At 42.9% G+C, this 15,556-nt stretch overlaps 1 protein-coding gene across 4 annotated transcripts in view; it reads left to right on the top strand.

Moving 5' to 3' along the window:
• Nucleotides 1–15,556, top strand: part of ABCA12 (ATP binding cassette subfamily A member 12) — a 101,315-nt gene that overhangs the window by 63,152 nt on the left and 22,607 nt on the right. For all 4 annotated transcript variants that reach the window (XR_007378441.1, XM_048952429.1, XM_048952427.1 and 1 more), the window contains 13 exons: nucleotides 466–645; nucleotides 1,957–2,263; nucleotides 4,594–4,708; nucleotides 6,064–6,393; nucleotides 7,263–7,332; nucleotides 7,433–7,567; nucleotides 8,263–8,415; nucleotides 9,150–9,327; nucleotides 10,900–11,118; nucleotides 11,750–11,946; nucleotides 12,514–12,674; nucleotides 13,963–14,187; nucleotides 14,424–14,562. Coding sequence is in view for 3 of the 4 variants with exons in the window: in XM_048952429.1 (XP_048808386.1) it covers nucleotides 466–645; nucleotides 1,957–2,263; nucleotides 4,594–4,708; nucleotides 6,064–6,393; nucleotides 7,263–7,332; nucleotides 7,433–7,567; nucleotides 8,263–8,415; nucleotides 9,150–9,327; nucleotides 10,900–11,118; nucleotides 11,750–11,946; nucleotides 12,514–12,674; nucleotides 13,963–14,187; nucleotides 14,424–14,562 (2,409 nt within the window). In the remaining variant the exon portion in view is untranslated. The remainder of the gene's footprint in view (nucleotides 1–465; nucleotides 646–1,956; nucleotides 2,264–4,593; nucleotides 4,709–6,063; nucleotides 6,394–7,262; nucleotides 7,333–7,432; nucleotides 7,568–8,262; nucleotides 8,416–9,149; nucleotides 9,328–10,899; nucleotides 11,119–11,749; nucleotides 11,947–12,513; nucleotides 12,675–13,962; nucleotides 14,188–14,423; nucleotides 14,563–15,556) is intronic.

The raw sequence follows: 15,556 nt of genomic DNA, 5'->3' as shown, positions 1-15,556 counted from the left end.
CATTATCAGGTTTAGTACACACATCAGCACAACAGACATAACTTTCCCTTGATATGCTTGGATAGTGCCCATTCTCCCCTGAGACAGAGCAGCTCAGCAGACGTGTTGATTACATCAAAAACCAGAAGATGCAGATTGAATAGTGAGCATCGTACACAGGTCTAGAAACCCAGCAGGTTAGTGGCAGCTTCTGATTTGGGATGGCTGTCACATCACGTTGCTGGCATCCTCCCAAAGGCAAACTCATGAGCACATTACAAATGATTAACATAAAAATTGGGTCAACAACATGCCTTCGTTGCACCGCAAAGTGCAGAAATATGTTTGTTAATGTTACGTGTGATGTCTTTTCTTCCTTCCTGGTGTCATTGCTGGTATAAAGAGCAGGATGATTTGATGGATATATATATTTTTTTTTTGCTATGTATACTGATACTGTTGGTCTTGTGGTTTTTTTTTTTCTAGATGATATTCGGCTGGAATTACAGAACAACACTGACATTGTTGATCAGCTGAACACATTAGCTACCCTGGCAGTAAATGTGTCCTCCTGTGTCTCATTTAATCGCATTCGGGCAGTCAAAACCTTGGAGGAAATGGAAAAGATGGCTAAAGAACTCTTCCTAAAGAACGAACTGTTTGCAAGTATGTGTCAGAGTCTCAAGTCCCCCTGTCAATTGAAGTTAGCTTGGTACAGAGTGCAAGCACAGCCTATGAGGCTTGGCTTTCCACCTGTGACTGTTGTGGGCACAGCTCCCACCACAGCAGTCAATTTTCACCGAGAGATCTGGGAACTGCACGCTCAGACTTCCTTGTGGCAGTGTTTTTGTGCTGTCCTGTATATGCCTTCTCTTGTCTGTAAAGAGATCCTCTGGTCATCTGGCATTTTCTCTGGGTTAATTCTCAGTGGAAATAAGTTCCTCTGCCCTTTGGAGGTCTTTGTGACAGAGCTGCCTTCTCTCAGGCCTCCAAAGGGAAAAGATGCTTTATTGAAAGAGAGACAGTTGAATGTATTAGATGATTGTAAAGATCTTAAGATGCTCCATTCCTACACTGCAGTATCATCATGAATCTTTCCAGTCTTACCTTTAACATTTGTGGGATTGGATAGCAGCTTCAAATCAGACTGCAGGCAATAAGAACTTAGACTAATTTGAGTGATGGGATGTGTCTCAGTTATTGAAGAATGCACAGAACTCCGCAGTTAGGATTTACTTGTAAGCCCTGTGACCCGTTGGTCTTATACCTCATAATTAAATGTAGGTATAAACTTTTTCTATTCTTTGTACTTCAGGCCCTGATAATATTTGTCTATTGCCATAAAGAAGAAGTTTTCCTCTATGTTTGTCCTCCATTCCATTGTATTTACAGCATGCAGTTTCCTACCAGGACTTTGCAAAGCCTTTATATTCCCGCACATTTCTCAGCTTTGCAGGAGTTTGTGCATATAAATATGTGTACAGGCCATGAACTGTTGTCAATGCCACGCTCCTGAGGTGTGTATTTTACAGCACCAGTACGTGAGCTCTGTTGATGGAGTACACATGGGCACGTTCATGAGAGGTGTGTGACCACATGCGAGGGACAAACCCAACAGATTTGTGACAGTCCATGTTAACAGCAGGGTTTTTCCAACACAGCTGGTTATTTTGAGAGCCTTTCATTTTTGAACGCTCAATAGGAAAAGACATGGAGGCTTGGAGTACAGTTAGCACCCAGAATCATCAACCACATTTGGAAGTATGAGGAGCTGCAGTGACACTTGATTTCCAGTACCAGACCCTTGGTAGTGAACGTTAGCAGCCTACCCACCTGAGCATTATTTGTGCTGCAAAGAAATGGGATGATGGACTGTAACGTAGACAAGACTTATAAAGATGAGAAGTTCCTGTGTATCTGTGTGTACTGCTCCTACTCTGTCAACTCTGAAGAAAAACCTTTTCTTTCTTTCCCAAGGTATCATTTTCAGGCTGCCATCAAGCTGGAGCAGCCCAGCCCGTGGGGCTTTGGCCCTCCCTCCTGTGCTCAACTACACCATCAGAATGAGCAGCAGGATCACGCAGACCACCAACAGGATCAGGGAGCGCATCTGGACTGTGGGACCACACAACTCCACCTCACAGAGCCAGATCTACAGCCGGGCATTTATCTATATCCAGGACAGCATTGAAAGAGCCATTATTCAGCTGCAGACTGGCAAGAAGCTAGAAGAAATAGCTGTTCAAGTCCAGGCCATGCCTTACCCCTGCTACAATAAGGATATGTAAGTCTGTGGGGTTTCCATCTTCCTGTAAAATTTGCTGTCCCTCATTTACTATGAAAGGTAGAAATGAGACTGGGTTTGGCAGGAATTGGGTTAAATACGAGCCTTGGCTTGTTCTGCAGGTGTTTACATGCAGATAGTGCAGCAGAACTTAGAAAATATATTTATTGGGCAAAAAAAAACCCTAGGTTTATGAGCTTTGTTCCTACAGATTGCTATCCAGCTGTTCTGTTTGTTATTCATTCCACTGATTCCAGCTAATGTGCAGTGTATAGTGAATAGTTCTCCATACAGGTGTCTCTCTCTCACAGATGCTTTAAGAAGGATAAGAGTGTGAAATTGTACCATTCATTGCCACTGTAATGAGGGAGGACAGAAGAGCTTTTGATGAGCCAAGTTGTTAGAATTAACAGCCTGTTATACCGAGCAGTGCAGCATGAACTGTGTATGGACCAAAATAAGTTTTGAATGGTAAAACAGATCAAAAAGTATTGGATCATCTTCCTTTCTACTCATCTTGAGCCAGATCTGAAGCTAATATAAACCATGTCTCTGCCAACTGCAACAGAGAGAAGCCAATCTCTCACAGCTGAGCACTGGTCCCTCTGGCAAGGAAATTTTGGTTGGTGTTGGAAAGCTGGCATCACGGTACATGCTCAGAGTTATTACCCTGACCACAGCTGGTGGCCAAGCAGAGTGGAAAACATGTAGGAAAATGATTTCATGTTCATCAGCAGGCTCTGAAGGATGTTCAGCAAGTAATACTAGTGGGCTGGGCAGTCAATCCACGATACAAAAGTCTTTCTTACACTAAGAGTACAGAATGGACACAGGAGCTTTGCATACCTACTGCATGAGCTAAAAGATGATCTGGGAGCTACAAGAGACCTATTAAAATCCTGTGTCAGCCTGTCACTTGACAGCTGGAAACTCATCATCTCTCCTTAACATAAACGCATGCAAAGTGCCTGCAAGTATGCAAGCAGGTGAGCATTCAAACCAGGTGTCAGCTTCCAGCAAATGTGTGGATTATTGCTGTGAGATAGTTTTGCACAATGATTAACTGGCTGCTGGAGGCACTTAACTGCAGTTATCTGTGCTTTTGCTTTTTCTTGGGCTGCTGAGAAAACAGCTTGCCTTTGAGTTTCCCTCCCCACCCTGGGTTCAGAGGGTCATGAGATGCTCAATTATTAAAATACCTAAAGGCTTCCTGTTTCCATCCAGTAGAAGGCATCAGAAAATGGCTGTCTGCTGATTGTTATCACATAGTTACAATCCTGTAGAGAAATGGAGTGAACTTATATACCACCTCACTGAAGGTATAGGAATATTGGATTTTTAATGGCCTAGGGATCATGCACAAAGTGATAATGAAAAACAACCAAACAAAAAGCAAACGAAACAAAAAAAGCCCTTCCTCAACAACGACAATAGAAGAACCAGAACAGCAAGGTAAGAAAGAAGAGAGAAATGGTAGACTGAAATGCCTTTTCGTTGTTCTATAATATAAATATTATGACCTTGTTTGCACAGAAGGAAGAAGAATTTCTTGAAAGTGCTGAGTTTTGGAAACTTTTTGACATTATGAGTTAAAAATGTAATTAGAAAACCAATCATGTTGGTTTCCTACTGCTGTCGTACATTAAACTTTTCCTGAGAATTATGCTGTTGGTTTTTTTTAAAGCCAGCTTTAGAAATAAGGGAGGAAAGCATAAACCCTGTAGATGCAATGAAGTGAATCTCCTACAATAGGAACTTGCTTTCCATCACAAAAGGAGGAGTTCACTTTTGGCCACTGTTGCACCTTCTCTCAGCGCACAACTGGCAAGGGAGGAAGGTTGAAAGGACGAGGAACCAAGAATTGTGAAGCCTATTTGGTAGATACAGCTCTATTATAACCATCCTCTGGAAGAAGGAGAGACACCCCAAGGAGAAGCATTGATTCCAACCTCAGGCACAGGGAGGTACAGCCTGATAATAAAATCAGGCCATTGACATTGACAGGATGGCTGACTGCTGTTTGCAAGTGGGATGCACCCACCAGTCAGGAGAAGCCACTGCTGCTTTCTGCTCTTGCCAGTGGTGCTGCTGAGCAAAACTGTTTCAGAACCAGGCTGGAAAAATCCCTATGTTTTCTAATACATATATATCTATATCTATATATTTTTTTTAAACAATGCAGGAGTCTCTTAATAGAATCTTCAGTGCAACAGCAAAGTAGTCTTTTTTTGTAATTGTTAATTATACTCCCTGACAAAAGACATTCTGTATAAAGCATTAATCCTTAGAACGTTTTACATTCAACTGAAGCCTGCATTTGCCTTTTACAGGTTCTTAACCAGTGTGACCTACTCTCTTCCATTTGCTCTGATGGCTGCCTGGGTGCTGTTTATAGCTGATTTTGTGAAAACTCTTGTTCAAGAGAAAGATCTGAGGCTTTATGAGGTATGCTGAAACTTTCTGGGGCGTGCAAAATTATAAACAAGTTTTCCTTATTAGTGGGTAGTAGGTCTCATGTGCGACATTAAATGGAGCAAAACAAACATTAAGGAGAATAATATTGCAAATGCCTATTGTTTGACCTGCAGCGTTCGAGTTGTGACATTGTAGGCAATTTCAGAACTATAGAAATGCAGGGCATTTGCCCTTCAGGTGGTGAGAATGTTGCTTTGCTGTGCTGAACACTGGAAAAAATGAGGACCTTAAGAAATTACAAGTTTTCCGAAGGTTTAAAGCCCCCTGAAAGTTGACTTTGAGTCGTACCTACTGGGAACAAAGGCATGAAGAGTGACTTACTTCCTATCCTTGGAGTTATTATACTTAACATTTCAGAAGGTGCTACATATTACATCAGCTTCTCTGAAATGAAGTTCTTCGTTCAGGTTGCCTACTGGAAAAGAAAATCACATGGAGACATAGGGAATTTATTAAATTAGCTCACGTTTTCAGTGTGAACACAGCCAATGGAGATGAACAGCAGAGAACTTTCTGGGAGGCTAAGCTTCAGCAAGCAATAAAGCTCAGGCAGATTTGTTTGTTCTCTGGTACCATGGAAACAAACACTGAATCACCAAAGAAGTATTTCCAAGAAAGAGCACCCTATGAACTGCAGTGAGATTGACAATAAGGGTGTCCAGTTGACAGTCCCTGAATATTGTTTTGGGAGCACGCTTCCATTGCCTCTGTGATCCAGGGTGTCAGTAATCTTTCAGCTATGTAATCTGCAACAAGACACCAGCATCTCTCATTTCTTTTGGATTCGGCAAGGCAAGTTCACAGTTCTGTATGACTTGTGACTTGATCATCAGCTAATATAGATTAATATTACTTCCATATAAATATTCAAGCATATCCAGTATTTGTTGCTGGGGGGGATGTATGTGAAGTGGTTCACCTGCTGAACCAAATGGTACATTTGGCTTCAGCTGTACCTAAGAGTATTTACACTCAGGCCACTGAGTTGAACAGCGTTATCTAAAACAAATGAAGTACCCAAGATGCTTTAGAAAAGTAGCAAATATAAGTCCAGCATCTGCTTTGAAGCTTGTGGGTTATGTCACACGATGTTTGCAGATCCTGCCTATGCTGTTGCTTTACAACAGGCTCCTTGCAAACCGAGGGCATTCCAGAAATGTGAGCGTGTGGTTTTCTCTCTTTTATCAACCTGGCAGTATGTCAAAATAAGAGCGAGCATATTTTGTTTGTGTGCCCTATCCAGACACTGAAAAAGAGAAAAATGAAAGACCTCTTAGTGAACAGTTATAACTTGTAATTCCTGTTGCTTTGCTTTCTCTCTGTAGTACATGAAAATGATGGGTGTTAATGCAAGCAGCCATTTCATCGCCTGGTTCATAGAGTGTGCCATCTTCCTTCTAATCACAGTCACCTTCCTCATCATTGTCCTAAAAGTGGGTGACATCCTTCCCAAATCAAATACAGCGCTCCTGTTCCTGTACCTTATGGACTACAGCTTGTCCATCATAGCCATGAGCTACTTCATCAGTGTTTTCTTCAACAACACCAACATCGCAGCGTTGGTGGGCAGTCTGGTGTACATCCTCACTTTCTTCCCCTTCATTGTATTGCTTGTCATTGAAAATCACTTGAGCTTCTCTGTGAAAAGCCTACTGGTAAGTTCTGCTTTTCAATAACAGGGATTATGTGTGTGGAAGCAAACATTCACCTTCAACACACTTCAGCTCCTCTTAAGGTTCGTATCACCAATATACGTGTTTGTAGCCATTCTCAATTCCACCAGTGGGTGCTGATCCATGCTGCATCACATAACGAGAGAGCTGGCTGTAGCCTGGTAGGGGGAGACCTGTATCCCTTCACTGAAAGCAAAACTCGTGTTTTAGTGAGTAAGCACTGCCAGCTGAATCAGAGTAGTGTGAGCTATGCATTTTACCCTCTCAAATTGCAAAGCAAAAAATAGCTTACCTTCAACCATAATGAGGAGGAAGGCTCTAGACAGTAAGGAGTTGAAGTCACAGGACTATGAGGGAGGGCTGGCTCCGTTCATTCCTTAGTTGTTGTGCCTCAAATTTGTAGCCATGGAAGAAGAGAGAAAGCTTTGTCACTTCCCAAGGGTGGAAATAGGTAGGTATTGAGTACCAGAAGTCACATTTGTTTTCAAGTTCACCAAATCTGGGAAAGGACACCTTTTAAGTCAAGTAGTAAATTCATTAGCCGTGTCAGGTAATTTTATATCACTACTTTATTTCAAAAGCCTAAATTAAATCCCTGGATGAGGGATAAAGTAGGATACTGGGAGTGGAAGCAAAAGGAAGAAAGACTCTAAGGGGATATTACAGCCCACCATCAGAAGTTCTGCCCATCCAAAGCTTGGTCCACTGCTCTTTGTGTCTGCTGGAAAAAATCTTACTCGTTTTTCCAGCTAGTGCACCAAGCTGGGGAGGTATCTGATGGGTTGTCTGACTGGAAATCTCTTTGAGACTAATTAACAAATCCTTTGTTTTCAATTTTGTTTATTCCACAGAGCCTGTTGTCTCCAACTGCATTCAGTTATGCAAGTCAGTACATTGCTCGCTATGAGGCACAGGGCATAGGTATGTTTATTGAAAAGAAAAGTATGCTTGGAGCTTCCATGGTTGTGACATTCCTTTAACTAATACGGACTCTCTTGTGCTTCTGAACTCCTTTCTGCAGGTCTGCAGTGGGACAACATGTACAAATCTCCAATGATTGGAGACAACACATCCTTTGGCTGGATGTGCTGGCTCATTCTGATTGACTCTTTCATTTACTTCATCCTGGGATGGTATATAAGAAATGTATTCCCAGGTAAGGATGTGAAGCACTGAGGCTGTTGATGTATTGTTTCCTTTGGAAAACAGTGAGTAGTACAACACTGACTGATTCCATGATCTAGGCACTCAGGCACACGCAGGGCACCCCTGTTCCTAGAACAGCGAAGCCATATCTTGGAGGATGTGTTGAGAGTATTAACGATGCTGGGTTAAGAGAGGACTAGGGTTCCTTCTGCTCATCATGTGGGTAGGTGGAACCTCTGAAGAAGCTGAAGCCAAGGACACAGGAGAATATGATCGCTGTCTGGTTGGTGAAAATGAGAACAGAGCATGTTAGCCAGCATTTGTCAGTTGAGTGATTTTGTGTTACGTTACTTATATCATCCGATTTCAAAAAGTAATTCCTGCCTTGGGCAAGAGACAGTACATTTGTCTTTTGCTTTTCTTCCCCACCTAATGAAGCAGTCCGCTGGCACACAGAAATCTACCCAGTGGAAAATGTAAAGTACTCCAGCCCTCTGGCTATGAGGTTACTCAGAATAACAAATGAGCAAATGCTTCCTATTGTGCCAATTAGGGGAAAATCCCTTCCAAGTATCAGTAGTACATGAAGCGTATCAAGAGAGGAGAGATCTCCTTGGAGTTCATTTTTGTTGTTTGGAGTGTAGTCCAATAGTGGTGCTTCCTGCAGAAACAGATGCCTGAATGAGCTTCCTCTTCTTCTTGCAGGAAGATACGGCATGGCTGCTCCCTGGTATTTCCCACTGCTTCCATCTTACTGGCTTGAATACAACTGGCTCCCTTTCTGGAGTGAGAAACAAAGAGGCTTCATCTTCAGCAAGCTTGTGTTAAGGAAAGAAGCCAGCCCCAGCAATCAGATATGTATGTGGATACTGACATATGTTTTAAGTAAATAAAGCCAAATTTGAGAAGGGCACCATGCTCAGAAAGCACAATTTTATGTTAATCCTTACTTTGTAGCACAGGAAAAACTGAAAATTATTACTTACCCAAATGGAGATTTGGCTTTTAAATTGTTTTTTCTTCCAATTCGATGTGGAAATCCAGTACTAACATTCTCATGCATAGGTGTGTATACTGTAGTTGAGAGGATACCTTGGGTTCGTATACCTCACCCTACAATGCTCTGTGTAGAAATACATTTTTGTTTGTGAAAGCAAATACAGAATTCCCCTTGGCAAGAGGAATGTCTGCTGCTTTGTCCATTTCTGTAAATATTTAGCCTATAAAATATTATGCGATCACACAAACTTTCCAGTTCTGCCTAACAGAAGGTAACTCAATAGCTTTGCTGTATTTCCTCTAATTTCATATACTTGTTTAGTGTAGATGAAGTTAGGTGCTCTGAAACATCTAAATGTAAGACCTTTTCAGAAGAGAGAGATTAATGCTTCTTGTCAGAAATTATAAGAAGTTGCAGGAGTGAAAAGGAGAAATGTGGGAGAGCTCAAAATGTCTCAGATCCTATGAAATGTTCCCTGCGTTCCTCATCGAAAGTCAACTGCTTCTGCTATATTGTATGCCATCAAAAGCCTTGCTTATCTCTGACCTGAAAATAGGTAACTGTCATCTAACCCTTCCCTTGGGTTTTGAAGGTGCCCCCCCGCCTCACCTGGAGCCAGAACCCACTGATCTCACCTTGGGAGTCTCCCTCCATGGCATCACCAAAGTTTATGGATCCAAAGCTGCGGTGGACAACTTAAGCCTCAACTTCTATGAAGGGAATATAACTTCCCTGCTGGGACACAATGGAGCTGGGAAAACGACAACCATGTACGTGTCCTTTAAAGCTGGGATTGTTTTGTACCGTTGGGCTCAGCTGGGTGCATATGAGAGCAAGTGGGGCTTTTCAGCATTGGGAAGCTGAATGAAATGCTTCATTAGGACAGATCTCTCTTGTAGTTTCATCTTACTCTTAGATGACCTCAGCAGTCCCTTCATCTACTAGAACTGAAGGTCCTTTTCTGCTTAGGAATATGCCTTTTAGTCTGGTAGGATCCCTGTAATACGCAGCAGAGCAATTGTTCCAGCACTTTGTTCCACGAGGCTTTGGTGCCTGGGGCTGGGTTGCTCTGAAAGATGTGGGTAGCCTGTGCACCTGCCAAATTTGAAGTGATATTAATATTAGTGAGAAAGCCTAATAAAGGTATATTTCAACTGTACAGACTCGTGTGTTGGCTGGGCTGGAATTGCAGTAGGTTAATGCTCTGGCCTTCCAGCCCTTCCAGCATTGCCATTTATAAATTATAGTTTAAGGTGTTGGATAACATCACTGGATAACCTGTGGAACTTGATTTCTCTACTGATATCTATGTATGCATCACTCTGAAAGCAACATTAAGGTGATAAATAGAAGCCCCAGAAGAGCCAAAAACAGTAAGACAAGACAGATGTGTGCTTCATCTCAGCTTATTATAAATTCATGTCATGTCCTCATAGTAAGTGTAGGCAAAGGTGATGTACAGAAAAATATAATAGCTTCTTGAAACTTAGTGCAGGCTTCAAATCCTGAGTAAGGTCACAAGGTACTTCTCCTCTCCTTTTTAATGAGAGTTAAAAGTCCCAGGAGAGAGTGCAACTCAGGGATGGTGAAGGGCAGTCTGAGGTGCATCTTCTCCTTTTATTCCTTGCAGGACAGCTCTAAAACCAGCCTGTATTGTGCAGGTAGTCATTCCACGTAGAAGGTGTTTGACTCAGGTCTGTTAGGTACTACTTGGTGGGTAATAATTAGCTTGAACTAGACAAAATTGCTGCCCTCGCTGAGGTGCCTTGTCAGGATATCCTCCCCCATTCCTTCTTCATAATGGCAGTGAAATCAGGTTTCTGCGCTGTGATGTGGTTAGCATGATGAAGATGTGGTTTTCAATCTCTGAAGTGGTTAGCAGTATGAGACCGTCTGGATACTGCAGACAAACCCCAAAGAATGAAGAGTAACTGCATTCTGTGAATTCCCAGTGATTCAATTGGAAGTGAAGGGCGTTCGTGAGTATTGATGTAAAGGAACATGCAGTGGTCTGACTTAGGGAGGGAGAGACCTCCTTAAGGAAGATAAAAGTGTATGTGAAAAGTAGCCAGAGCTCAGTGTGTGAGCTTGGTACTAGCCCTCACAATCCCACAGACAGGGGGAAGGAGGACGCTCTTTGATGTTAATTGGGCACTGCTCCACCAAAGCATGGAGAGACTGTAGAAGAAGCTGTGTTCAGTGTTTTCTGGCTGCAAGGAGTGTGCTAGTGGTGGAAGGAAGCTTGGCAAGTAATGATAACTACAGGAGAGTGGAGAAAAAGTACTTAGGGCTTTCTCTTTTTTTGTTTTTAACTTCCTTTTCTACTTATTTTTCCCTTTCAGATCTATTTTGACCGGGCTGTTCCCTACATCATCAGGCACTATCATTGTCTATGGCAAAGACATCAAGACTGATCAGGAAGTTATCAGGAAGAACATGGGTATCTGTATGCAGCACAACGTGCTCTTCAACTACCTCACCACGAAGGAGCACCTGCTGCTCTATGGGTACATCAAAGTCCCTCTCTGGAGTAAAGAGGAGCTCTACCAAGAAGTTAAGAGGTATGAAAACAGCAGGGTGGGAGAAGAGAGAGTGGTAGTAGTACCACTGCAAAGCTCAAACGAATGGTTTTGAGCATTGTTGCAAACCCAGCCTAGAGTTCAAATAAATGCCTTGATCTGACTGGAGGAGTACACTGAGTGCTGAAATCTGTGGCTGTAAGAAAACAACATTTCTTCTCCAGGAGTTTACAAGCTTCTGTGGCAGTTCTTTGGAGACACCTAAGGGTCTGATCCTTGCTTCTTTACAGTTTTCCCCAAAAAGAGATTTGATCAACCAGTTAGAAGATGATGCCAGCTTTATGGTTGTGCGGAGAAGTGAAACAGCCAAAACATCCCAGAGAATTTGGATTTTGGTGATCTCTGTGGATGAGGTTGAGCCTTTAACCTTAACTTGTCAGATGGAAACTTTGAAAACGTCCTAAAGAAAGATTTTTTTTTTTTAATTAAAATCTCAGTGGCTGAGCTACCTACAGGATGAATCATCTCAGTGCACTCTGACCATTCAGTAGAGCAGTCTGTACTTGAGCAGTTCTTCATTTGCAGTTATGCTTTTTGGATATTTTCAAATATTCTGCTTTTAAAAGTTGCCTGAAGGGCAACATGTGGAGATTGTTTTTTCTTTGTTTTGAAGGACTTTGAAGGAGACTGGACTCTACAGCCATCGTCATAAGCTGGCTGGCTCCCTGTCTGGTGGGATGAAGAGAAAGCTGTCTATAGCTATTGCTCTGCTGGGTGGATCAAGGGTAGTGATCCTGGATGAACCAACAACAGGGGTGGATCCGTGCTCTCGTAGGAGTATTTGGGAAATTATCTCCAAGAATAAAAAAGGTACTGTGATGAGATGAGATGCTGCCCAGAGGCAGAGATGCTTTGTGTCCTGAAATTATGGTGTCCCATCCCTAGACGTGTTGATACCCCATCCCTGGAAGAGTTCAAGGCCAGGTTGGATGGGGCCCTGGGCAGCCTGGTCTGGTATTAAATGGGGAGGTTGGTGGCCCTGCACGTGTCAGGGGGGTTGGAAATTCATGATGCTTGAGGTCCCTTCCAACCCTGGCCATTCTGTGATATGGAGTGGTTTTGAGCTGTGAGTTTTGGAGAGCATCGAGAACCAGTTGTGGGGGACTGGAAACACCTTGTAGATCCTCTAGATTCATTCTTCATTCTTCTTGTAAATTCACAATGTCATTTGATAAGCATCTTTACCTTAATGCACATTTTACAATAATATTTTTCAGCTCCTCAGTAATGTTACTTTTCATCTAATTATTATTAATTCCATAAAAGTGCAGCTGATTTTCACCTGAAACTCTACATCATTCAGTGCAGCTTTCACCTATCTCTTGTAATCCTGTATGTTTGTTCTGTGTGGGTTGACAGCAGCTTCTTCTTTTCCAGGCAGAACCATCATTCTCTCTACGCATCACTTAGATGAAGCAGAAGTACTGAGCGACCGAATTGCCTTCCTAGAGCATGGAGGGCTCAAATGCTGTGGGTCTCCATTCTACCTCAAGGAAACTTTTGGTGATGGATATCACCTAACGCTCACAAAAAAGAAGGTTCGTGTCAGAGTTGGTCCTAAATCTTCAGCCTCATCTGAAGTTAAATGTATGCTTTTATGATGGGCATCTTGGGTGGGAAAATAAATCATTTGGAAGCAAGGAAGGAAGGAAGGGAGTCATAGTAATCCAACAGAAATGAAGTCCATTGCAAAAGGTTCTTATCAGTCTTAAATCTCTGCCATGAAATAGTTATTCCAATCTAATTTCTATTTTGAAAGTAGGACGTGTTGGGTAGCTCTGCTACCCAAAGATAAGCAGAGGTATGAATCTGAGCCTTCTGTGACCCAGGTGAAGTCCTCTTCATCCTCCCTTCCCTGCTGGACCCTAGCTTGTTTTCATGTCCATTGTGCACATCTGTTGGCAGGAGCTGAGAATGGTAGCAGTCCCAAAGTGGTTGTGTTTGATGCAGAGGGGCACCAAAGATCTATGGAGGATCTGCATATGAGCATGCTGCTTCTCAGGGAAGAGATACAAACAGCATCTTCCTTGAAGCAGAGGGACACTCTCCAAGCCAGTCCCCAGGGAGGCCATCAGACCTGCCTCTGGGGCTCTCAGAAGCAGGAAATTCATCTCTCTGCTCTGTTGGAGAGCAGGGCCTCCTTGATAGTTAAAGGCAAGGCTGGATCCAATGTGAGTTCTGAAGTTCAGAGTTGTCAGATCCATTGATAGTACCTGACCTAAAGCAAAATGTTCTGCTCTTTGTAGGGAGGGCAGAACTCTGACCTTAAAGCATTTATTACAGTGCTGTTGGCAGGCCAGCACACTGAATAACACATGAATACCATAAAAGATCAGCTCCTCATCCAAATTACTGGCAGCGTCTATGGAGAAAATGAAAGGAGATCCTTGTGCAAGCCCTGTACTTCACAGGGAAAACAATTGTGTTTGTGCTGGCAGGCAAGTTCAGGTGTGAATTCTCCCATGTGGCTGGACTTTTTCTCTTCACTGTAAACACTCTAGCTGGTGCAAAGTGGTCCATCTGTCCTAGGCCCGCTATGTCTGCACAGTAAGGCGTGGATGGACCAAGCTGGGCTCAACATAGTCCAAAAAGTGCCCAGAGCTCCTCCTGAGTACAACAAGGGGCAGGGAGTCTGTGCCACATCTCCTGAGTCTTGTTCAAATGCTGGAAACCCGGGTTCATCTCCTTTTGGTTTTAAAAATGAAATGCTGCATGTCTGTGCTGAGAGCACCCACCATCAGGACATGATCCGAGCTGAACCCTGCAGCAGGAATTTTGACAGCAGCAGCTTCTGGTTGAACACAGAGTGCTTTCCTCCTTTTTCAGAATGCGATAGAGGAGTGTGACACCGCAGCAGTGACCTCCCTGATTCAGTCCCACCTCCCAGAGGCTTATCTCAAGGAGGATATTGGTGGAGAGCTCGTGTACGTGCTTCCCCCCTTCAAGTCCACAGTCTCGGGGGCTTACCAGGCACTTCTCAGAGCCCTCGATACCAGCTTGAGTGATCTCCACCTTGGTTGCTATGGGATTTCAAACACAACTGTGGAAGAGGTAGGTGGTGGCAGGTTTTGGATGTAGGAGTAACAGGGAAGGGAAGAAATTGGTTTTGTTACTCATTGTTCTGTAGTTATGAATGTGGGAAGGTGCAGATGTATGCATAAATTTATGCATCTAGTAGTGCACAAAGCATACCACCGTCTCACCTCTCAGCATTTTACTTAGAGAATGAGATGTTGGAGTACTGAGTATTTTTGACCAGTTTCCCTGTATGTTTTCTTGTTCTGTAGGTATTTCTCAATCTGACAAAAGAGCTGGGGAAGGACCCACAAGAAGATGCAGGACTATCCCAGCGAGGGCCTGGAGCCAGCGGCCAAAACGGCGGGGACGAAATGTCTGTGAGCACGGATACTTTCACAGAAAGAGATGGTACTAAATTACCTCCAGGTTTTAATCCAGATTTGTCAGAGAATGCAAACAGTGACAGATGGACTCTTTCTGGTTTAAAAACACACTTCATCCAACCAGAAACACAAAGCCACTGATACCCTAGAAGCTCAGCACTCTACGGTTGTCTAGATCCACTGGTTTGGAATGTCTGAATCACAGAACAAATTACAGAGGGGTTTTGTTTGCATCCGCCTCCCTTTAAATTGATTCCAGTTTTAATCTAATCAAATACAGTGTGTGGGTGAAGTAGCAAATGTATGGCTCTGAAAGCAATTGCTGTAATTGATGCAGAGGATTATTTCTACGCAATTAGTAGAAGTTGAGAGAAACTTCATGGGAGAAGCAGCACAGCTCTGAGCTCCATCCTCCCCACTGCTTTTTGTTCTGTCCCAGCGACTGCAGTATAAGCCACACAGCAAAAAGGGCCACACATTGGGATAGATTTACCTTCAGAAGAGAATCAACAGTGTCTGAGTGTTGAGGGTTTGAGAGCTGCCCAAGGTGGCATGGTCCCAAAAACATCCGAAACATCCCTTCTGACAAACTGGAGATGATTTTTGCTTATGGATATATCATTTATAGTTAAGGAAGCTGCTAAGGGACAACACAGAAGTATTTCTGTACTCACTTCTCAAAGCTGACCTGCACTGTAAATGGGCAAATCTGTAAGAGGTAACACAGATGCATAGAAAAGTATTTTATGATACCCCTAACAAAAGCAGTGAAGATGATTTGCCTTTTGTTGTATTATACAGGTTAATATTTCATACAGAGGAATAGGTTACATAGGGTTCAGCTCTGCTTTTTTCATGCTGCAACCTTGTCTATGCATGTGATTGATTAGTTTCTATGCCTTGTTTTCTTGTTTCCTAATGAATTCCCTTATTGATTTGCCTTGGGACGTCCTTTCTGAATGATAAGAATTTTCAGTTTGCAAGTACAAAAGTTGTAGCTGAGTAGAGAGGGTGCAGAT

This window comes from Lagopus muta, chromosome 8 (genome assembly GCF_023343835.1).
Source record: "Lagopus muta isolate bLagMut1 chromosome 8, bLagMut1 primary, whole genome shotgun sequence".
NCBI lineage: Eukaryota > Metazoa > Chordata > Aves > Galliformes > Phasianidae > Lagopus > Lagopus muta.
Note: the sequence above shows the minus strand (reverse complement) of the source record. Positions and strands in the feature narration are given on the sequence as shown.